General features: G+C 39.7%; 2 protein-coding genes and 1 pseudogene across 5 annotated transcripts in view; 2 read left to right on the top strand and 1 right to left on the bottom strand.

Annotated features, from left to right (window-relative positions):
* The window catches only part of CPSF2 (cleavage and polyadenylation specific factor 2), a 34,206-nt gene extending 18,946 nt beyond the window's left edge, over positions 1 to 15,260 (bottom strand). For all 4 annotated transcript variants that reach the window (XM_072837789.1, XM_072837790.1, XM_072837791.1 and 1 more), the window contains exons 1-8: positions 15,084 to 15,260; positions 11,740 to 11,801; positions 7,165 to 7,341; positions 6,013 to 6,172; positions 5,828 to 5,933; positions 4,480 to 4,609; positions 2,688 to 2,803; positions 470 to 657 (exon numbers count right to left, since the gene is read on the bottom strand). In XM_072837789.1, the coding sequence (XP_072693890.1) occupies positions 470 to 657; positions 2,688 to 2,803; positions 4,480 to 4,609; positions 5,828 to 5,933; positions 6,013 to 6,172; positions 7,165 to 7,313 (849 nt within the window). In that variant the 5' untranslated portion in view covers positions 7,314 to 7,341; positions 11,740 to 11,801; positions 15,084 to 15,260. The remainder of the gene's footprint in view (positions 1 to 469; positions 658 to 2,687; positions 2,804 to 4,479; positions 4,610 to 5,827; positions 5,934 to 6,012; positions 6,173 to 7,164; positions 7,342 to 11,739; positions 11,802 to 15,083) is intronic.
* A 174-nt stretch (positions 15,261 to 15,434) lies between these two features.
* NDUFB1 (NADH:ubiquinone oxidoreductase subunit B1) lies at positions 15,435 to 20,930 on the top strand. Its single transcript, XM_072837794.1, has 3 exons — positions 15,435 to 15,568; positions 19,745 to 19,889; positions 20,821 to 20,930. The coding sequence occupies exons 2-3, from the start codon at positions 19,753 to 19,755 to the stop codon at positions 20,855 to 20,857; spliced, it is 174 nt and encodes a 57-aa protein (XP_072693895.1). The 5' UTR covers positions 15,435 to 15,568; positions 19,745 to 19,752; the 3' UTR covers positions 20,858 to 20,930.
* On the top strand, positions 19,209 to 19,338 carry LOC140640812 (U4 spliceosomal RNA; annotated as a pseudogene).
* Positions 20,931 to 24,626: the final 3,696 nt, after the last annotated feature.

The following is a 24,626-nucleotide window of genomic DNA, read 5'->3' as shown; positions in this document are numbered from 1 at the left end:
ATAGCTCATCTCGAAAAATCCAATTTTGCATTATATTTCAGTTATAAGTCACCCTAAATCTTACGGAGAAAGCAGAGTATAAGTTCTAAATAAATCTTACCCAAAATTCCTATTTCAAGGGAAAGAGCTATTTAAAAAGAAGAGAAAAATGGTTTCTAACATTTATATCCTATGAGGTACACTTTATTTTTAATCTCCATTTTACAGATTGTGATAACAGACATTAGAGGAGAAGTAACTTGCCCAATCTGTAAGATGGGGACAAAAACAGAACCTACTTCATAGGGTCTAGAAGGACTAAATTAAATATTCCACGTGAACATACAGAACAAGTGGTTTATTACCATTATCATCATCATCAACCTCTTCAACAGAAAAATGAAATCCAAAGGGCAAATAAAACATTGTTTTCCACAAAAGCCCAATTTCTGCAGCAAACTTCTGCATTACAAATGTAACAAGGACAAACCTGGGACTTAGAAAACTCCACTACATTATAGCTGACATTATTCAGGAGCGCCAGTGAGTAGACACCCAGTCCTGCATCTTTAGTTCTCCAGATCTGATCAAGAAGTTGAGCAAGTTCCAAAACTCTGCCTGCAGTGTCCACTGCTATTAATACATTTCCATCACCTCGAAGCGTTTCCAGGACATTTGCTAGAAAACAAGAAAGTCAAATCCATGGAGAACATAACAATACCTTGATGCAAAATTAAAGATGACTTCATCTCCAGAATAAAGACTATAATTTAGGAGCAGCCCGGGTGGCTCAGCGGTTTAGTGCCGCCTTCAGCCCCGGGCGCGATCCTGGAGACCCAGGATCCAGTCCCACATCAGGGGAGCCTGCATGGAGCCTGCTTGTCTTTCTGCCTGTGTCCTCTGCCTCTCTCTCTCTCATGAATAAATAAATAAAATATTTTTAAAAAGACTAATTTATAAATGAGCAATTATTAGGAAAGGTACACAATTCTATTTTTTAAAAGATTTTACTTATTTATTCATGAGAGATATATAGAGAGAGGTAGATATAGAGGGAGAAGCAGACTCCCTGCGGGGAGCTTGATGTGGGACTCGATCCTGGGACCCCAGGATCATGCACTGAGCCACCCAGATACACAATTTTTAAAATTCCATTCAGGTTATTATAACTACTTTGTATTCTGTGAAGGTATCTTCATAGGAGTGAAAGACAACGCCATTAATTCTCAATTTTCTTTCACCGAAAAGTACAGAGGGTCTCCAGCCCTCTTCACCCAGAGTACACATAGAAAATGACATTTGGGGACAGTTAGGTGGCTCAATGGTTAAGCATCTGCCTTTGGCTCAGGTCATGATTCCGGGATCGAGTCTCACATCAGGCTTCCTGCAGGGAGCCTGCTTCTCTCTCTGCCTGTATCTCTGCCTTTCTCTCTCTCTCTTTCATGAATAAATAAAACATTAAAAAAAAAAAAAAAAAGAAAGACAGAGAAAATGACATTGGTATAGTACAGTGGGGCCAATTATTTATAACTTTGTTATAAGTGATTCCCAAATTTATACACACAAAAGTCCATATTTATATTTACATATACATATAGATCACATTCCCTCTTCCAATAAAAGTATCTTTTTTTAAGATGTTTTTTTTTTTTAAGATTTTATTTATTTGACAGACAGAGAGCATGCAAGTACACACAAGCAGGGAAAGCGGCAGGGAGAGGAAGAAGCCTGACACGGGGCTTGATCTCAGGACCCTGGGGATAATGACCTACACTTAACTCGCGGAGCCACCCAGTCATCCCCAAAAGTATTTTTATGAGTAGATTTCCTTGCTCTACATTAAAGTCTACTTGGAAATATCTGAAAAACAAAACAAAACAAAACAAAACAAAACAACAACAACAAAAAAACAAAACTGTAGCAAAAACAAACAAGAAAACATAAAAACATAAAAACTTCTTAATACAACATAGTACACAACTGTGCTTTTAAAGTAAATAGATGAAAGCAGTGTTTTCAGACGTGCTTAAAAGTCAAAATCACTTTTCCTGTTGAAATCTCATGCAGCCTATCAAAAAAGAATCGAAGGTAAAGTAGCTGGAACAGAAGCACCCAGGGATGGCCCAGAGACTCCTCTTCAGAACCGACACTACTAGATTAGAGTTTAAGGCACTCAACACCAAGATCAGTTGACTATTTGCACCCTCATGTATCTCCTTTGCTCATTTTTCTGTTAGAGTGTAAATGTTGTTCTAATAGATTTTTCTGAGCTCTCTGTATATTCTGGCTATGTGCTAAATGACAGGGAGAAGTCAATCTTTATACCTGTCCCACAAAAGCTAAATTCACACCAACCAAAACATCTTTTTGTACAAAATGATGATATGGTCACAGAATATTTTTTTCAAAAATATTAGAGTTAGGGGTGCCTGGGGGGCTCAGCTGGTTAAGTGTCCCGACTCTTGATTTCAGGTCGGGTCATGATCTCAGAGTGGTGCGATCAAGCCCCCACATAGAGCTCCATACTGGGTGGGGAGCCTGCTTAAGATTCTCTCTCCCTCTGCCCCTCCCCGGCCTGTCCCTCTCTTAAGAAAAAAAAAAAAAATGTTAACCAATCATTCATGACAAGAAAAGTATAAACACAAAACAGAATAAACAGTAATTCATTCTACCATGCACCTCCACAGAGGACATCACGAAATACGTACTCAGAAGTTGCTCGTCTCTCTGTTTTCTCCTAGGCTGCACATATGTAGCATTAAATGAATCTGTGATAAGCAGGGAGGGTCTGCTTAGCATTTCCAGGGAACATCCATTTAAATGGCTATAACAAAGATGAAGAGGAATATTTTAGATCAATTCAAATAAACAATAGTTTATCTCACCTAAAAAATAAGCAACTTCATGTAAAATTTTTCCTTCTCCAACTACAAAAGGACACGTGCTTATTAATAGGAAATCTAGTATATTAAAAAAAAGGGGGGGGGGGAATTAAGATCTTCCAGGGTACCATCACTCTGAGAAATCAATATAATATTTTAGTATACATCCTTTTAAGCATACAAATACATTTTTCTATGCATATACATGTGAATGTATTTTACAAAACTGGCATCTCATGTATACACTGATATACTCAGTTCTATGCCTGGTTTTCTCCCATGACACTAAAACTGATTTCTAAACCTATTTTTTAACAATTGTAAAAACCTCCTACTGTGTATTTTATTTGATCACTTCCCTTTTTAAGGTTATTTTTCTTGTCATCATAAATAACTTCAAAGAACATTTCTGTAGAAAGCTTCAATTCCACTTGATGGTTTCTTTAGGACATATTCCTAGAAATTACTTACTCCAATAATTGCTAAGTGGCTTTCCAGAAAGATTTAAACCTTTTCCAGAAAGGCTCTTCCTTTTCCAGAAAAGTTCAACCAGACAGAATGAGCAACTCACTAAATATTTCCCAGAAGAATAATACTATTTAAAAATCAATTTATGATATTTAATTTTAAAAAGAATTGCCATTTAAATTTACTTTTATAAACTTTTGTCTATCTGGCATCTTTTTGATTGGTTAACACTTGGTCTTATATTTGTAAGTCTTTAGCCAATACGCTGCAAATATTTTCCCAACTCTTTTTGTCTTTATTGTTTCTGATGTTTTAAATCTGTATGTAATCAAATCTATCAAAGTTTTCCTTTATAAGTTGGTCCATTGCCTTTACACTTACAAATCTTTTTCATATCAGAAATTAGACTCATCAGTATTGCTTCATTTTCTATTTAATTCTAATCCATCTGAAATTTACTTGGTTAAAATAAAGACACAAACTGATCTTTTCCCAAAATGTTTGAATACCATTTACTTGAATATCCATGTTTTCTTCATTCATCTGTGATTACGAGACTAAAATGTATTAGTCTTATATATTTCTGAATGAGATACAAAAGACCTTGAGCCTACTATAACCTCATACAAAAGAACTATGAACTTAATGTACAGAAATTACAAAAGAAGCCTCTATGAAACTAAACATCAAAACAATTTTCTAGTAATGATGTGAGTACTTGAAGTATACAGTACATAAAGTTACAATTACTGTGTCCCCTTTTAAAAAAAATCTGACTTTATTTATATAATTACTAACATTCCAAAACAAAAACAAAACCCAAAAGCCACCCACAAAGTTCCTTTAAATAGCAGGTCAAGTAGCATATAAAATATAATTTTACATACAAAAATTAATCTCCTTTGCTACGTCTCCAGGGAGATATATGTTCTACACAGTGGATACTTACATGTCAATTTGTAAAATGTATTTTATCTCTTATATCAAACTTTCCCCTACAATGCAAAAAATTAAGTTATTTTGAAAACAGTCACTATGAGGCTTTTAAGTAGTTCTAGATTTCTGGTTAAAAAAAGATCCTTAATTTTCCCTCCAAAGAATCAAACAATACCAACTGCATTTCCATTAGTTTTTGTCTTGATATACCTACATCTCCCTCTTGTGGTTAAAGTCAACTGCGTAAACAATTTCTTCTTCTCCATCTTTGACTATTTTCCATATTGTTCCACCTATCATATGACCAGCTGGCAGAGGTGTGATAGACAAGCCATGTCCTTTACCTATGTTAATAAGATAGTGACAATACTCAGATTTCTTTTACAAGCCTAAAGAAAGCTTATTTATCTGTAAACTATTTTTTAATAGCTAATATATGCAAATCCCGAAGTAAAAAAAGCACATAGTAAAAATGCAACTCTCACTCTTCTGTCCCCCCAGCTACTCCATTCCCTTACTGTAGACAGACACTCATGTTGTTTTATTATGAATTCTTGCAGACATATTTGTGCTCATAAACTGAAATATATAAAAAGACTAGATTTGAAAGCCAGTACCCAGGGAACCTGGGTGGCTCAGTCAGTTACACGTCTGCCTTTGGCTCAGGTCATGATCCTGGGGTCTTGGGATAGAGCTCCCATCAGGCTCTGTGCTCAGTGGGAAATCTGTTTCTCCCTCACTCTCTGCCTCTCCCCCTGGCTTGTGCTCTTTCTCTCTCTCTCAAATCAATAAAATGAAAATGAAAAAAATAATAAAGTAAAATAGCCAGTATCCTATTACTTAGTATGAATCAATAAATTTGGATATTTATACCATACACACAATTATCAAATGTTTCCATTTTTGCTAACCTCTAAACTGACAGAGTAAAAATTCAAGTCTCATGGTAAAAAAATTTATCCTATAGGAAAATTAAGTACAAGCTAAACTGTTGTGACATTATTTCTTGGCTAAATCATCAGAGTCCATTGTGGCACCATTTTCTTGATTTCAACACAAGGCATCGTATTTAATACCGCTCTCTCCGAGAAGATGGGAAATATATACTTAACAGAGGACTTCTTGACTTAATTAAATAATAAACTTCTTAATTTCTAATTCTAGAATTCAGTTATATTCTACTACACTGCCAGGGCACTACATTTCCTTCAAGACTTCAATCACTACAATTTATCACCTAAGCCTCTCAACCTGTGAACTCCTAAAAGGAGGACCTGGCCACATTACATCTTTGGGCATCATATACAATAAACACAAAATAAGTCTTTTCTAAGTTAATGTGAAAAGGCTTGAGCTATTAACATTGTATTAGTATTTAGTCTGGAATATTTTAAAATCCAAATGACTTGGGAAAAAAGTTCAGAGTTCCATATCAGAATATGCTCATTGTTTCTTTTTCAGACCACAGTACCTGTTGTCTTTTACTACAAATTCCCCTTGTACTTTTCAAAGTAGGTTAAACCCTATTAGTACAATTATTTACTATTGGAAACATTTTTTACCTTTCAAATTCACAATCTGAGAGAATTTTAACTGCTGTATCTTATCAAAGGCTGCATCCACATCATCTAATGTAAAGAGTGTAAAGTCTTCTGTATTGTGTCGAGACTAAAAGAAGAACACAAACCAAAGGTTAAAAATGATCACTGCAGGAGTGTAAAAAGCATTTTTTAATTGCTTGAGTTACCTGGTAAAGATCATACATGAACATCTGTCCCATTTTATAAACCGGAATGGTTGCGTAGATAGCACAGTTCAGACCCAGCTTTCCGACGGCGTACGGGAGGGCACCAAGATGCAGAGGATCGGGGTGAGACAACAGTACTGCATCAATTTGGTGAACATGCCTAGGAGAACACGATAGGAGAATACGATCAAAATGCTTTCTCAATTTCTCCAATCTTGGTTTTAAGAGTAAAGACTAGGCTGGGGTGAAAGAGCAAAAGAGCTGAAATTATGATACCTATCAATATCAGTTACTACCCCATCCTGCACAGATATCAGAAGTATGGCATGTGTTGTACATAATAGATGATGTCTATGCACATTAAAAAAAAAAGAGAAAAAAGAAAAAAGAAAGAAAAAGAGAACAAGTAGACGCCATACATAAGATGAATCTGGATGCCTATTTTATGTACTATTAATTAAAGTTCAAGAATTCAACTTGAAATTTCAGAAATTGCTAAGGAGAGGATATTTAAATGGCCATGTATTTATTATGGATTTTGCCTCTGCTTTTTAGCATGGTGACAGGCAGCACATTCACTAGAGTGAAACTTCAATTAATAAAGCATGCTCTCACTGGCTGAAGAAATTAGAAAAAACATATTTTGCTATAAACTCTAAGTTTTTAAATATTTAAGTGCTCTTTCCTTCCACAATTAGTACAGTACTGCAAGCATAACTGAACTTTTCTTTGATGGATTTGTATCCTTTCGTATCCTGTGGTTGTTATTCTGGGCACCAAAACTCAATATGGAGGATCAAAACATACAGAAAGTAAGCTAATGTGATCTGATGGCAGACCTTCCATATGAAGGTTTTTCTTCTCTTCAAATTCTTATATGCTTATTCTTCTCTAAAACTAAAGTGCAAAAATCTCTACTGATACCCATTAGCCAAGTAACAATATTTTACTGAATTTCAATAAACAGAGCTCATAATGCAATCAAAACTTTACAAATGAAAACGGTCAGTCTGGCTCTTTGGCATAGTAAAACTAAGTCTTTTACTATAAATCAAAATAGAAAGCAAACACTGCATAATATTAAAATAGTATTACAGTGTAGAAAAGAGAAGTTGGTTTAATAGAAGTTTAGAAATATGAAAAGTAACTTACTTCCTCAGGGAATCTATAATATCCATAGAAAAGTGCTCATCCCAGCCACAGTCCAACAGAAATCTAAACTCATCAACTTGCAGAAGATAGCAAAGAGCAGACTCTTCTTGAACCCCAGAGAGGGTAGTTAATTTGATAATAGATGTCATTTTCAGTCCAAAATCAATCCAAAAAGTCCTTTCAAAAGAAACAAAAATATAATTAAGCATACACCGTAGCCTAACAAATATAATGGACAAATTAACATTATATCAAATTTCTAAGTGGGTAAACATTCTATAAATATAGAAAGCAAACACTTTAAAGACCTATTTCCATTATTGCTAAGTTTGAAAGTACAAACGTGATCTTGTTTACATTGTGTCCTTCAGAGGCTCCCCAGTGTGGCTTAATGAAAAGCAATAGACTTTAGAATCAGATGGTTTCAGAATTGAAACTACTACTATGTGGTTGTATGCAATTAACTAACTTTTCCTCACTTAATGTGTCCCAGCCTATAAACATGAATATTAATAACATACATAAAAAAGGTGCCTTGGCACAGTCGGTTAAGCATCCGATTCTTTGTGTCAGCTCAGGTCGTGATCTGGGCATCTTCAGACAGCCCTGAGTCAGGCTTTGTGCTGGATGCAGACTTTCCCTCTGCTCCTCTCTATCCCCTCCATGCATGTTCTCCCCCCACCTCTCTAAAATAAATAAATAAATCTTTAAAAACAATTATGCACATAAAAAGAATGCTGGAAGATTTCAAATAATGTGTAAATAGAGACTACAAAGTCCGTCAGTAAATAAATGTATAATGAATTGATGAACTCCTCCTTCAAAGTGAATTTGTGCTTCCTTTATTTGGCTCTGTGATGGCAATAATTTCATTGCATTACAATGAGTAGTTTTTATGTCTCTCTCTCCTATTAGACCAGTGGTCCTTAAATAAATAGACCCCCTTAAGAATCTGATAAAAAGCTAGGGACTGTTTATTCTCCCTTTGGTCTTCAAAAAGCAAACAAGGTGCACATACACAAAGAAACCCACATACTTTTCAGGGGTTGAATATTAAAAAACACTTGCACTGGAAAGTAAGCAACTAAAAATATAAATAGTATCTTTTGTTTGCAGTTCCTAAAAGAGAACCTGATACACAGTAGGTGCTCAATATCTATCTGATGGAATTTATGTTGGGATACCTACTGTTTACATTTCAAGAAGACAGAACACTCAATATCTACCTGATGGAATTTATGTTAGGATGCCTACTGTTTACATTTCAAGAAGATAGAACATGAACACATCTATTGGAATTTAAAACCTAGAATTTCATGCTATTAAATAGATGTTACAAAAACATTCATCAGCAAAGTATAGCTCCACAGCAACATTTCAGATCTCAGCTCCTTGAGGTAAATTAGCCTTCCCTGGCCAACTACGCAAGTAGGAGAGGTCATGCATACTTGATAACTTGATAACCTCTTACCAGCTGCCCCAGATCCTATCAACAAACTCAAGTGAACTGTCATATTTGGTGACAGGCTGTCCGGAGACCAATCCTATCATATCTCCCATCCTTTTCTCCCCAGTCACAGCCAGAGGCCCAGGACTCCTGGGGTACCCATTTTCATGACATGCACATCTACAAGTCGGATCCAATCCCCTACTCTCTAACCCTCCCAAGACCTCCCAGTGTGCCCTCTGGGCCTATGCTGCTTACCCCCACATGTAACTGCACCTCTTCCCTGAAGGTTCTCTTCACCTGGTAATATTCACAGAAACTTTCTCCTGCAGCCTTCTCAAGGAGTTTTTTCCTTGTACTCCCTATACCTCCAAAGCAGGAAGTAAGTGTTCCTTGCTCCTCACTGCAGCTTCCAAACCACGTCTTCTCCTTCTTCCTTCAAATACTCCAATCCTTCCCAGCTGGTTCACCATGAGCCTTCCCAATTTCCTCCTCACTGCTGGCATCTCATTCATGGTGACTTCATTCACAGACTTTAATTCCTGATTCCATCTTCCTCAGTAAATTCACTACTGACTCTAGTCCCCTAACATTCTCAACTCCAAAAACCTCATTTCATTTCAGCCCCCACCACTGTGGTTTTGCCCTGGACCTTATCACCCCTGAGCTGCACCATTTCTCAATGTTCCCCTCCTGAGATCTCATGCTCTCACTCCCACCTTACTTATTGACTGCAAAAACCCTTCAGCCTCACGGACTCTCTAATCAACCAATGGCTCTTTCACGCCCTCCTGTCTCCATTCATGTCCTTCCCATTGATCCACAATCCATCAGAAGTATCTTGCAAACACTATCAAGGTATGGTGGCCAGGGGCTCCTGGGTGGCTCAGTGGTTGAGCATCTGCCTTTGGCTCAGGGTGTGATCCCAGGGTCCTGAGTGTGATCCCAGAGTCCTGGGATCGAGTCTCACATCGGGCTCCTGGCAGGAAGCCTGCTTCTCCCCCTGCCTCTGCCTGTTTCTGCCTCTCTCTCTCTCTCTCTCTCTCTCATGAATAAATAAAATCTTAAAAAAAAAAAAAAAAATCTGGCTGCTCTAATGCTTCCTTGTACCAGCCTGGCAAAACCCTAACCCTGACTCTAATTCTTTGCTTTGCCTATTCCAGAAACTGAATGTTGGGAAGAGGAAGGAACAATCCCACAACTGTGCTATTTGCTCTTAAAATTCACGGTCAAAGATCTCAAATGGAAAAATTAGATATAGATACATAGATATATCTCTCTCTCTCAAATGGGTGCTAAGTACTACCTATCAATCTGAGTTTTTGTAGTAGGTTGACTATTTCTGAGACTGTGATTTCACATCACCTCTTCTCTGCTCATGCACCACTCCCTCTACCCTACTCTCAGCTGATAATCTCACCTCATTCTTCAATTAGGAAAAAAAGTCATCAGACAGTAACTCATTTTCCAATAGCAACTCTACTAATGTATCTGCAAATACACTGTTTGTTGTGTCTCCTATTACATGGAATCAAGAGCCCTGCTCTCGTCCAAAGCCAATCTCCATGAGTAATCTGGATCCCATTCTCATTTTTTACCTTCTAGAGGACTGAACCTTCCCAGTCATTCCCTCTTTTCCCTGTACCACTCCTATTAGCATACACAGATACTCCAGAATTTCCCAATTTAAAAGAACCCTCTCTTAATTCTACAACCCCTGGCAAATACCTCATCTTTTCTACGTTCCCCTTTCATAGCAGGTCTCAGAATATTTGTCCACAAACATGTCTCCACTTTCTCACCTCACATTCAGACTCCTAAAGATGTCATCTTTCTTTAACTGGCTCACCAGAAGTGCTTTCATCAAGGTCACTGACCAACCTCTATGCAATTTAACCCAATGGGCATTTATTTCTCTGGTCTCAACTGAGGAAATCATAGCAGCATTCAATAAAAGTGCTCTGGACCACTTGAAATGCTCTCCTGCCTCTAAGCTTCTGAGTCCACCCTCTCCTGGTTTTCCTTGTTTGTTCATTCGTTCCTTCCTTCCTTTCTTTCTTTTTCCTTGTTTCTAAGTGGCGACTCCCCAATCTCCTTTGCTAGGTACTTGAAAAGCAGTGCTCTTCAATGGGACTTCTTTTTTTCTTTCTAGGTAATCTCACCAGTTCCACAGCTAAAAATATCTTCTGATCTCAGATGGCATCATCCTTGAGTCCTTTCTTTACTTTGTGTCCCACATCCAAACTATCAGTAAGTGCTACATTTTTACCTTCATTCTAATTTCCTTCTATTTCCACAGTCACGAAGAGCTCTAACTAGCTGGTATATTTTCCCTGCCTCAAATTCAATCTGTGAGATGGTTTTCTAACAATCCTAAAATCCTTCTCTATCTCAGTTACACCCTGTGACATCACTCTATTTACCTCAAAATACTCACTGCTCTCTATACCTGCTCTTTCTTTACTTGCTTTAGCCACCTCCTTGTCACCCTGGCACTAGATTACGGACTCCATGGAAAAATAGGCCTTGTCAGGATGTCTGGGCAGCTCAGAGGTTGAGCATCTGCCTTTGGCTCAGGATGTGACCCCGGGGTCCTGGGATCAAGTCCCACATGGGGCTCCCTGCATGGAGCCTGCTTCTCCCTCTGCCTGTGTCTCTGCCTCTCTCTCTATGTCTCTCATGAATACATAAATAAAATCTGAAAAAAAAAAACAAAAAAAAAAACCACAAAAACTTGTGAAACAAATTAAATTAAAATTAAAAACATATTGACTTAGCATGTTCCTATTTGTAAGGTATGAGAAGTACAAAGATATTAATTCTTCACTTGATGAAAAACATTTCTAAATACAATTTTGGAAAGGTTCTAAAAAATAATTCTCCCTGCTGAAAAGCTTCCTGTACCATAATTAATATTAATGGCCTAAGAGAGACTCTGTTTTACTCAAATCCACCTTAATTTCCACTTTATTTAGATTATGAAATGAAAATACAAAATATCTTGCAGACAGAAGTAAATGAGTTCATATCAAAATATTTTGCAGACATACCCAAATTTCAACATATTTTTAATACAATTGCTCAAACATAATAAAACTGTAGCTTTGTTAGACACGTTCATTACTTACTGATATCTCAGTTGTATATAGGATGAAATACCATGAATTCAAGGGAGGAGTTCTTTATAGATCTAAAAAATAAAGAAATGAGAATCTGATGAATATGGTATAACAGACTTACTTCTGTTTCTAATTATGGTGATTAACTTCTATGTCTTGCCCTAAGATGAACACCATGAGCATCAGGAAGTAGTATAATAAATGGTCCTTTTTAAAAAATGAAACTTGTCATCATTTTAGGAAGCTGAAACTTACATAAAACAAATATAATAAAAAGGAATAATAAAAGACAAAATGTATCAAATTGGTCATAATCACGAGCTAAAATCTGCAGGTTAGCATACAGGATTTTAAAAACTGACATTAGCTTATGTTATCGAGAATCACAAGAGGTGGGATCTTAAAATACCTCTCATGGATTAGGAAGACCTGAGTAAAAGAGACAAAAAGGAAGGTATTCGAAACAGGAGAATAATATGATCAAAGGCACATAAAAACTTACAATTTTAGTAGGAAAAATCAGGTGGGCACACTTTCATATAAGCAAAAATCAAAGAAAAGGCCTAATGACTAGAAAGGGGCCAGATAATGGAAGGTCTTGGACTCTGGACCTAGATCGTCAGGCAACAAAGAAATATTTTAGGATCCATTACCAAGTAAAGATGACATAATACAGGAAATTCCATATTTTAGGAAAATTAGCCGGTGTGTATGATTGACTCAATGAGATACAGAAAGCGAGGAGATAAAAAGGAAGAGCATTTAGCAGACCACTTCCTCCTTCCTATTTGCTGGTTTATTTTGAGATTAAATTCTTTTAGCCTCAAATGTACTTTATAACTTTAGGACATGAATTCACTATTAGTCCTTATCTAAGTAACCAAGGCTTGAAACTCTACTTTGGATTCCTTCCTTTACTTTTTCTTGAATAGTCTGTTACCATTCCTGATTATTTTTTCCTCAGAATGCCTTGCATGTGTACCATTCCTTTTCCCTTCCTACCACCAGTATCTTAAAGCAGGACCTCGTAATGACCTGCTTGTATTTGGGTTTCTCTGATTCTCTGCCTCCAGGCTTTCCTCTCTTCATCTCAACCTAAACATTACTGCCAGATTAATCTTCAGAAACACCCCCTGTACATTATCATCCTTTGCCCAGAAATCTCTGAAGGCTTCTGACTACTTGACAAACAAAACAAAAAACCTGAATGCCTTAACTGGCAATGGAGGGCCCAGCCAGCTGTCCTCACATCACTGCTCACCACTGTCTCAAGGTTCAGCTCAAATTGCACCTCCTTACAAATTCCTCTATCATCAGTCTAGACTACATGGGCTCTGCCCAACAGAAATATAACACAAGCCAGATATAATTAAAAATTTTCTCATATCCGCATTGAAGTTTTACATGCAAAACTAATTTTAATATATTTACTTAACCCAATATATTCAAAATATTATCATTTCAGTATGTAACCACTATTAATAGAGATATTTTACATTGTTTTTCATACCAAGTGAAACCCAGTGTGTATTTTATATTTACAGCACATCTCAATTCAATCTAACCACAATTTCAAGTGCTCAACAACTATACAGAACTTGTGGCTATTGCAATAGCACAAATACAGAATCTAAAATCAATGCTTTGTACTGTGGAGCTCTGTGCTCTACCACTGCTTAGAGGGCAGGTTGGCATCATTTTATTTCTATGTACATATCTGACGCTTGATTTTAATGGTTATCACCAACCATTTAGTCTCTCAGACCAAAACTCTGGAGTCGCCTCCTCCCGGCAAATTGCTGCCACCAGTCAAATCCTATGACATTTCAGAAATGTCTTTCACATCTTCTACTACCCTATTTCAATGGAGACAATCACCACCTTACTTCAAATGTCTACCATTTCCTCTTACCTAGTTTTCCTATTCCAAGTTGATTCTTCATACAGCTGTCAGAGACCACCCTAGAAGAACAAATACATTCTTGCCCTTTGCTTGTGCAAAGTATGCACCTTCCAACAAATAAAATCTAAACTCCTTCGTTGGAAATCAAGGTCCTTCATAAGTTGCTCTCAACCTCCCTCTTCCTTCACCAACTAACCTCGCACTACAGGCTCAAGCACATTAACCTTCCCACTCTTCCTCAGTATGTCAAAACCGCTCAAGTCTCAGCGTCCAGGAATGACCTTCCCCTGAGCCCAGTAAATTCCTTTTGACCCTTCAACACCCAGCTCAAACATTTACTCCTTTATGAACTTTTCTGGTGGCCTCGGGAGGTTTTGGGGTTTTTTGTTTTTTTCATCTAGCATGAACTGGGAACCAAGAGTATTTGTTCAAAGGATGCCGAATGTATAGGTCAGGAGTAAGAGCCAGCACTTTTGTATCACCAATATCAAGCACAGCACTGCAGCGACCTACACGTGCGCCTGGAGAATGAACCCCAACCAGATCATCAATTCCTTCCTGACGGATACCATTTCATCTCAGTCATCTCACGCAGTTACTTGCTCTCTCAATAACGACCTTGCCTGTTGGTGACAGCTAAAGGGAACTATGCAAAATCCGAGGGAAAACGAAGGAATCTGCTTTGGCCCTCGAGCGCACGAAGTACACACACACACACACACACAAAGGCGGTTTTCGTACAAAAATCACAGCGGTGGTGAGATAAAAAATCAGGGGATGGGCGACTAATAACTCGGGCTCAGCTGGTGACAGGAGGCCAGAGGCGCAAGGGTCGAGGCCAGTCCGATCTCCCGTTTACTTAGGAGCACGTAGAACCGAGTCCTGGAAGCACCGAGGGCAGAGGGAGCCTGGGGGCTGCGGGCTGCGGGGCTGCGGGGCTGCGGGGCTGCGGGGCTGCGGCGGAGGGCCTAGACCTGTTCTAAATAGAGCCTGGTAATATCTCAAAAGGTCCCCGGGGTCGACCGACTAAAAAAGGGCGCCTGCGGTGTGCCCAGCGCTCAGCAGCCTCGTGGTGTCTACACCCCGGACCGCGGGAAGACCCCCGAAGCGAGGAAGCGCAAAACACGGCGACCGCGAGGCCAAAGGGCGCCAGCGCGGGCATCGGATTCACTCCCCCGGCGACCGGACCCCGAAAGGTCACCGGGAAACGGCAAAAAAGAGGGAAGGAGCACACGGGAGGGAGCCGGACGGACCGCCTCAAAGACCGGGGGCTGGAGACGCTCGGGGAAAGCGCCCCCCTCCCTCGCCAGGCCCGGCCGCGCCGGCCGCTCCCCAAGCCCAGGGGCACGTCCCCAGCGCAGCCTCGGACGAGGGGGCATCGGGGTCCCCCGAGGAGCCGAGGGCGCCCCTCCCCCAGCCAGGCTCCCTCCTTTCCTCCGCCCTCACTTGCCTCGTCAGTCCTCCTCCGACGCCGTCCACCGCCCTTCCCAGCTCCTGGTCGAATCCAGGTTCCAGGGAGAGCAGAGCCGAGGCCGGCTCAGTAGCACCCGCGACGAGCAGCCCGCGCAAGCCCCCCGATGGCGGCCGCCATTTTGAAACTGGAGGCGAGCCGCTGAGGCGGGGAAGGCCCAGGGCGATACCATCTGCGGGGGGAGGTGGGGCCGAGGCTGCGGGAAGGGGACGGAGCTTCGCCAGCAAGTCTCGGCACCTGGGGCAGACGTTTCATTTTTAAGTAATTTGTAATGTGCGAGGGCTGAAAGAAGCACGAAAAGAGTCGGGCTTCCAGAGGAAGAAATGGTGTGGTTTCCCAGCGCCACCCCTCTCTGCGCGGGCGCGGCGAGTGGCACGTCCCAGGGCCGCAGCTTCCGCCGGCGCCGGTGGCTGGGCTCGCAGCTGCCCTTGGCCGCGGGGTCGTTGGAGCTTCCCGGGCTGCAGGTGGGTCTGGGGCCCCCGTGCTGCAGGAGGGGCGAGTCCCCCTTTCCTCCGGGAAAGGCCTCGGCGGCGGTGTGTGCAGGCGAGGGGTGGTCCGGGCCTCCCCGGGGCTGGCGAGCGGCGGGGCCGGGAGAGGGAGAGGGAGGGAGAGGGAGGGAGAGGGAGGGAGAGGGCGAGGGCGGCCTCTTCCCGTGGACAGGTGGGCCCACGTTTCCCGCCTGGCGGCTTTTGGAAAGGGCCGCGGGAGGCAGTCGTTATCGGAAAACGTCTCTAGAGATCGATCACCCGGTGACCGCTCCTGCCCGGGCTGGAGCGAACGCGGGCCGGGATCCGCTCGTAGGGAAGGAAGCGGACGGAGGGACGGCGTCACGGAACGGTCCAGGTCTCAGCGCTCGGGTTCCTGGTTGCTCAGGATGGGAGACCAGCAACTCCTCCTCCAACTCGCAAACCCTCTCGAGCCGACCGTTCCATACACACACCGCGAATAACTTAAAAAACGTTATATTTAATTCGTCCTTGGGTTCCAGGGCGTACGGTGTATTTAGACACAGTCCAGACCTCAAGGAGGTCCGTGTCAGAGGACGATCTAGAGTGCTGTGGGGACCAATGAGAGATTAGGCCTTAGTTTTTGGAACATCTATGCACCCATGTTTTAGAACGCGAATTGACTTACCAAAATACACAGCACATACAGTTTTCTTTTTAGAAGTTAGGCGGGGGAAATCCGGTAGAAAAAGTAATGTTAAGAAATACAAGATAATGCTGAGTGAGGTCAGTCTAAATGTTTATCTGTAGAGTTACCTTACCAGACAATAACACGGATAGCTTGGACCAAGCAGCCAGGCTTCCTGAGTGTTAATCCTAGTTTTGCCACTTAACTGCATCTATGACCCTAAGTGAAATCGATTGTCCCTGGATTTCCTCATCTGAAAAAAAACAAAAAAAAAAAACAAAACTTGCCTACTACTTTGGGGACATTAGTAAATACACACACAGTATTGTGATGGTTGCATGAGTTAGTGATCATGAAAAGCAGTAAGAACTATACCTGACAGTGCTAGAAGAGTCAGCTCTTTCTAGAAGTAGGCAAAACATTTGGAGCATGTTTTGGTATGTTGGTAACAAAGGATTAGGTTACATCTGTTACGTGATGCTGAGTCCATAAGATAAAAACTAGTTTTTCTTAGGAACACCATAGCAAGTCTCAGTTCTGAAGTAAAATAAGGATTTTTCATGAGTCTTCTTATAAAGAAGACACTAATGGGGCACCTGGGTGGCTCAGTCGGTTAATCACAACTCTTGATTTCAGTTCAGGTCATGATCTCAGGGTCGTAAGGTGGTGCCCCACATCAGGCTCTGTGCTGGGCATGGAGCCTGCTGAAGACTCAATCCTTCTCCCTTTGCTCCCCGCCCCGCCCTGGGAAAAAGGAAAAAAAGAAGACACTAATATGTACAGTGTCCTCATGGGCACCCATGTGGATGTCACTTTATCCAAACCTCGGCTTGTTTCACTGGAGCCTCTCCCAGGACCTCACTGCCCTCTGTCCATCAGACAAAGCCCCTTATCATCTTGGGCTCATGACCAGAGCCTGTCTATATTCCCCAGTCGTATCCATTCTCCAGGAAGTCATCCTTAGGTCCATAAATCTTTGTCCTCTCTGGTGATCCACTCACTAAAATACAGAGAACAAATTATGTTTAATGCGACTGCTCCCAAAGTCCCATTAAATAGATTGTACTAGTGTAATGTGAAATGCCTCTGGTTCTAAGATTTGTCATTTACCTGTTAGCGATGGAATCATGGTGGCTGAACTGAGCTCTGGGTTTTGAATATACAGAATCCTCCTGTCAGTCTTCACTTGTAGAGAGTGTGTAAGAGCCTAGGTACAGCCAGTCTCGGGCTTATCTCACCTCTTCTCAGAGTAGAGCCAAATCAAAGTAGCTACTGGCCAACGATAATGCCTTCTAGCCCAGAGGTGGCCATGAGCTTATTTAAAGCAGTCTTGGACTAAGTCAATAAAGCAAACTTATGTGGTTGGTTAAAATACAAATAGTATCTGACCCACCTGAGGGTCAAGCTGAGGGTTAAGCTTGACCCCTGTTACGAAATTAGAGGACCCTGTGAGGGACAGGTGACCGAATACATGACCACTTTACATCTACAGAGACCCATATTGTCTAGTATTTTGCAGTTTTTGTGCTTTCAAAGTTAGAGTAGTTGATAAAGGCATGTATTGTCATTCCTATACTTGACTAGGTCAAGTTTATTAAGCAAGTGGCCACTTTGGTGGGCACTTGGTCAGATTCACAAAGTGCTTTAGTATCAAAATGCAAATAATGTTACTTAAGGAAGGCAGGGTGCTAACAGGAAATAAGATAAGTTTGCTGAGAACTATTTGCATCGAATCAGCAGGTGAGTTCTTTCAACTATAGGTTTTTCTGGCCTCACCAGGAAAGAGGACCAAGAGTCCCTATTTTGTTTGTTTGTTTTAAAGATTTATTTATTTACTAGAGAGAGCATGGGAGCATGACGGGGAGGAGGGGCAGAGAGAGAGAAACTTGAAACCAACTTTCCATCAAGTGTGGAGTCTGACCTCTGCCCCAGTCCCACAACCCATGAGATCACGACCAAGAGCCGGACACTCAACTGACTGAGCCACCCAGGCGTCCCCAGAAGTCTGTATTTTGATAAAGGCTCCCCAGATGCTTTTGATGCGCAGTCACGTTTGAAATTTCCCACTGTAGGCAATAGACTGAAACTTTAATGATTAAACTGGAAGTTATATATTTTAAATATCTCATTAACTTTACATAATTTTCCAAATCAGTGATATTCAGAGTAGGACCCGCTGTCTGTAATAATTATACTTTATCAAATATAAAGTAATTGTGCAACTATTAACTTCATGGCCATTTTCTAGCCTGGTGCCTTTGAATAGTGATGAAGTTTGAGAAATAGAGAATTCTCTCACTTGTGTGAGAACCAGTGTCTTAGGAGAGGCAGGAATCCAGTCTTCTTAACCCTAGCACAGTTTAGTGCTGAGCACTCTTGTTGGCGATACTGTATTCTCTTACCAGGGTGTTGTTATATGCCTTCTCAGCCATTGTCTATGAGTTACTCATCTTAGATTCACGTGTAGGCAGATGTATTTTGATGTCATCTTTAGGCACAAATTTTTACAGAAACTGATAATTCAACCATATTTTTATTGAATTAAGGCCAATTTATTTTCTGTGTGGTGACTGCTAGTGCTATTCTGCCTCTACGTTTTAGAAACCCTTAGAACTTAAAAGTCCTTAAGTATCATAAATAATCAATTCAGGAAGTCTTTTAGAGAGGTATTATAATCTAATGGGATATAGAGTTTTGGAACAAACCTGAGCTTGAATTCCAGCTGTGTACTTAATACCTGTTTAGGTTAAGCTGTTTTCTAGTGTATAAAAAAGAATAATAATAGTTATTTCATGTTAAATATATATAAGATTATACGATGGCTCTGGTACCTAGTAGTCATTCTATAAAAGTGAATTCCCCTCTGTCCATGTCTTTTGAAAACCGTTGATGTTGAGATCTACCATGACATTTTTTGAATGCAATTGTTTTTTTAAAGTTTCTCTCCTTTCCTTTCAAAAATTAGTTTTTAGCTTTTTGCAGTAGCAGTATTGTAGCTAGTGGAGTTTATCTGAGTCACAATTACTGCTAATTGAAAAAATAATTTTCAGTAATTACAGCTTCACTAAAGAATCCTGCTTTTGGCATAATAGTACAATATATTTGTTTTAGCATTGTAAGAGGCTCTGAAAATATTTTACACATGTGTAAAAGCTTTAAATAAATAGTAGGAGGGTGCAAATATTCAGCTTTTGCAGGTAGAATTGTTTTATACTCGCCATTCCTCTGTGCTATACTATATCAGATCACTAGTGGAGCTAGAAAAAAGTTAATAAATTGATTTTAGTGTAATTTTTATACTGATCATTGTTACCTATATAATTGTCATCAGGTAGATTTTAATTTTATCACTACATTCTGATGCTAAGAAAATTTGAAGAGACTTCTTATGCTTTTTAACATCTATCTCTTCTATTCAGGGCTACCTTCCTGTGTCAGATATAATTTTGCAAGATATTTCAAAGGCAGTTATATTTCTGATAATCTTTTTTTTTTTTTTTTCCTAGCACTTAAGATGAACGTAATTCAGATTGTTCGTGACCACTGGGTACATATACTTGTGCCTATGGGGTTTGTCCTTGGATGTTACCTAGACAGAAAGAATGATGAAAAGCTAACTGCCTTCCGGAATAAGAGTTTGTTGTTTAGAAGGTTAGTTTGTACACTTTTTTTAAACCAACAATTAACCAGCTCTTGGAAATAATTCTTTTTAGTACCATATATGCCAAAAATAAACAGAGGATAAATTTTGACCCAAGGACTTATATTTAAGTTATATTGTTTAGCAGCATTAGTTGTTTAATCCTTCTACAAAACTGTATGATTACCTTTGGAATGCCAATAAGTCTTTAGTTTATGAACAGGCTATTTCAGATGTTTGAGTTTTTCTTTCTTTTTTCTTTTTTGGCATTCAGGGTGCATTGTATTATAGAAACAAAGTTTTAAACCAGCTCACCAAAGCCTTTCATACAGCTTTCACATATTATCATATATTATCTCACTTAAGCCAGAAGGTAGCTGAAATCTATGGTACTAATAGTGGCTTGGTGCTATATTCACAGGAACGCTGCTTGAGAGCTTGAGATGCGGTGGCTGAGTGATCAGAAGGCAGCTGGCAGCTGCCTGGTCCCGTTGTGTCTCTGGAGATGACTCTTTTGGCAGAAAGTTAGTTAGCAAGACAGGGTAGCTGCCGCTGGGTATGCAGCTGGGTGGGAAAAGCTCAAGGGACCAGAGGCTTGGGCAGCATTAACAGTATGGAGAGGAGGTTTACAGTTAAGGATTTCAAGAAAGATAAATGAATTGGAAGGTGTTCAGAAAAACCTCAAATGAACTCATTGAAATGATAATAGCTTTTGTACAGACTAAGAAATTGTAGTTCCTTAATTTGGAAAAATGAAATTAAAGGGATGGTAAAAGTTTAAAATCATGAGACAATAGAATGAGTATGTTGAGTCTATATAAAAATTGTAATGGGTCAATTTAATAGAATATAAGATTGAATTAATATTCTTCTGAGTCTTTTCCCCCCTGTAAAAGTTTAATTTATAATTTTTCCTTTCCTTCCTTTTTAATTTCTACACAGGGAATTGAGACCCAATGAAGAAGTCACCTGGAAGTAAAGGCTGTGACTAAATTACAGAATGTTCACATTTTAAAAGTTAGGAGAGAAATAAAAGCACATTCATTATTTAATATGAAGTATGATTCTTTTTAGCTTAAAAATAAATAACTATTGAGTACTTGATTGTGTACATTGATGGTAAGTTTACAATTAAATTTTCATTTTGTTTTCTTCATTTTAGGCCATAGTACTATTAAATAGTAGAGCCAATTTTTTCCTCAGGTATTTTTCAGAAATTTTTTAAAACTGTACTTTAGAATGATGATAGTAGCAGAAAATTTTAGTGATCTTGAGTTTCGCAAAGATTTCTTGAATGCAACACATAAAGCATGAACTAATTTTAGAAGTTTTTGTTCTTCAAAAAACACTTAGGAAAAGGCAGCCATAAACCAGGGAAAAGAATTTGTAAAACATAATATACAACAAAGAACTTATATCTAGAATATGTAAAGAACCCTTATAACTTAATAAGATAACTCAATTTTTAAAAAATTATTCATTTATTTATTTAATCTCTACACCCAACGTGGGGCTCAAAGTCATAACCGTGAGATCAAGAGTTGCATGCTCTTCCAACTGAGCCATCCAGGTGTCCCGAACCCAATTTTTTAAGTGAGCAAAATTTAATAGATACTTCACCAAAAAGATAAAAGGATGGCAAATAAAGCACACGAAAAGACTCCCAACATCAGTAGTCATTACGGAAATGCAAATTTAAGCCACAATGAGATACCACTACACACCTATTAGAGTGGTTAAAATTAAAAGACTGATCCTATTACTGGTGTTGGCAAGGGTGCAGAGCACCTGGACCTCACACACTGCTGGCAGGAATGTAAAACGTAGCTGCCAGGAGTTGTACCACTTTGGAAATCAGTGTAGTGGTTTCAAGTGAAAATAACACCTACCATATGACCCAGCCATTCCACTCTGAGGTATTCATCCAAGATAAAGGAAAGCTTATGTTCACACAAAGACTTTCATGAATGCTCATAGCAGCTTTATAACAGCAAAAAATTAGAGCTAACCCAAACGTCCATCAACAAATAGATAAATTGTATTAAATCTATACAATGGAATACTACTCAGCATTAAAAAAGAAATGATCTGTTGCTATGACATTGATGAATTTCAAATTAATAATCCTAGATGAATGTAGCCAGACAGCACACACTTTACAGATCCATTTATCTAAAATGTTAGAAACTGTATACTATAGTTAAAGCAGATCAGTGGTTGCCTGGAGGAGCAAGGTCCAGAAAAAGGTTAGAGGTAAGAATTACAGGAGGGCACAAGGAAACATTGGGATATAGGTGGTTCATTCTTTTGCTCGTGATGGTTCCATTCAACTACTTCTCAGAAAACATTTTGTTTTAGGTAATACTGAATTTAGGAGAAGCAAAATGAAAATGAAATGATACTCTCTAATTATTACTGCTGGGTCTTTGTTAATGTAATTAAGGTCTCCGCATGAATTACTCTGGATTAGAGTAGGATCTAAATCCAATCATTAGTTCTTGAAAGAGGAGAGGACAGAGACACAGAAGGCCATGTGAAGAAGACCAAAGCCGAGGTTAGAGTCTTGCTTGCAATCACAAGCCAACTAATGCTAGGAGCATCTAGAAACTGGAAGAAATAAGGAAAGGATTCTCCCTGTGACCATGGAGTATGGTTCCGCTGACTGGTTTCAGGCTTCTGGCCTCAAGAATATTTAGAGGATAAATTTCTGTTGTTTTTAGCCACCGAGTTTGTGATGCTTTGCAGCAGCCATAAGAAATGAATACAGTCACATTTTTTTCTGAATAATACATTAAGTAGTTTAAAAATCAAGAATAAAACTGTATACAGTGAAAACTCTTCCCACTGCTGCCTCCTATTTATCTAGTTCTCTTACCATCTCAAACTTGTACATAACCTCTAGGTGCCCTGTATATTCTTCCAGATATTTGTAATGTATATGAACAAAAAATTAGATAGTTTCTGTACACACTTTCTTTTAAAAAAAAAATAAAAAAAAATGGTTGCATATTTTTTTGCTTCATGAAACCATGATTTATTTGCCCAGTCAGGCCACAGTTCCTTAAGAACATGCATGGACTGTTTCCCCAGTACAGGATTGTGGACTATGCACACGAGGGTTTCAGTAAATAGTGACTAGTATTGAGCACCTGGTCCTCACTGGAACACTCCATTTCCTTATCTCCCACTGCCCCTTCTGTTCCTCTGAGCCTACACTCACCCAAGTCCCCAGTGGTCTCCATAGCAACATAATTTAGTGGACTCCTGTAAGTCCTTATGTTGCAGGATCTCTTGGCAGCAACTGACAGACTGATTCTTGAAACGTTCCTTCTCAGGGCTTTGATAACCTTACACACTCCAAGTTTTCCTCCCTTGTCCTTGGCTATTCCTTCTTGACCTGAAGGTTCTGTTCTAAATCCTCTTCTCAATCTCTTCCTTTTCCCTTAGATGATTTTATTCACTCCTGTGAGTAACTCCCCATTTTACCATAAAACCAAGCCCCTGAACTCCTGACCATTTATATATATAAATAGGTATATATTACTTGTCTTATACCTCACAGATATTTCCCAAACCTTGCCCCTTCCTCCAGTATTCCCTATCTCAGTGAATACTATTCCTACCTCAGTGGTTGTCTAAGGCAGAAACCCAGACATCACCCCTAACATTTCTGTGTCCCTCACTCCACTCTCACTCAGTTCTATTAAGTCTCCCCACCTTCCTAATCTCTCAAAATGGTCTTCTCTCCACTACAGGTCATTACTCTAGCCCAAACACCATCATCTCTCCCAAGATTCCTTCCACAGCATCAGCTCTTTTCTGCAGCTAGAGTGATCTTTGTAAAATGCAAATCTCTTCTCGTTTAAAAATTTTATATAGCTCCTCAACTGTCTAAAAAGCATACCTGCTGGGATGCCTGGATGGCTCAGCAGTTGAGCATCTGCTTTTGGCTCAGGGTGTGATCCCACAGTCCAGGATCGAGTCCCACATCGGGCTCCCTGCATGGAGCCTGCTTCTCCCTCTGCCTCAGTCTCTGCCTCTCTGTCTCTTTCTCTGTGTGTGTGTGTGTGTCTCATGAATAAATAAATAAAATCTTAAAAAAAAAAAACATACCTGCCTTAACCTAATTTCAAGGTTAAACCTGCTTCTTTCCTACTCTTTCAGTTTCATCAACACCCTTCTCCCACTTTACTGAACTTTTCAGTTTCTCCAACTCATGCTTACTCTTCAGGGTCAGAACGCAGACGCTAGTAACAAGGTGTCTGGATTTGGACCCCAACCCAGTAGTGGACCTTGGACACGGTTCTTTTCTTAACCTCCCTGTGCATCCGTGTCCTCACGTATGAAACAGGAATCATAACAACACCTACAAGGTTGTTGTATTAAATTCGTTAGTATATGCAAAGTAGTTTTAAAAGAATGCCTACCTAACAGTAAGCTCTATATAAATATTAATTACATTTTTAGACAAGGGCTAGGTGTTGGGAATGGAATGTCTTTTTCCTAATTAGGCTTTCAGTGGGGGAGGAGGAGAAAGATATTAAAAATAATAATAATCATATCTGATACGCAGATGTGAAAAGGAGGAAGTACAACGTGGGAAAACATAAGAGAACGCATAACCCAGGTATTCCTTATCCAGAGCCCTTGAGGCCTGAAAATCCATAGCAATGGGTGGGAAGCAGGGGGTTCCTCCAGACCGCAGGGGGCGCTGCAGCACCCGCAGCCGGCCAGATAAAAGGAAGTGG

This window comes from Canis lupus, chromosome 9, assembly GCF_048164855.1.
Source record: "Canis lupus baileyi chromosome 9, mCanLup2.hap1, whole genome shotgun sequence".
Taxonomy (NCBI): domain Eukaryota; kingdom Metazoa; phylum Chordata; class Mammalia; order Carnivora; family Canidae; genus Canis; species Canis lupus.
The sequence above is the reverse complement of the archived record's forward strand: the minus strand, read 5'-3'. Positions and strand labels throughout refer to the sequence as shown.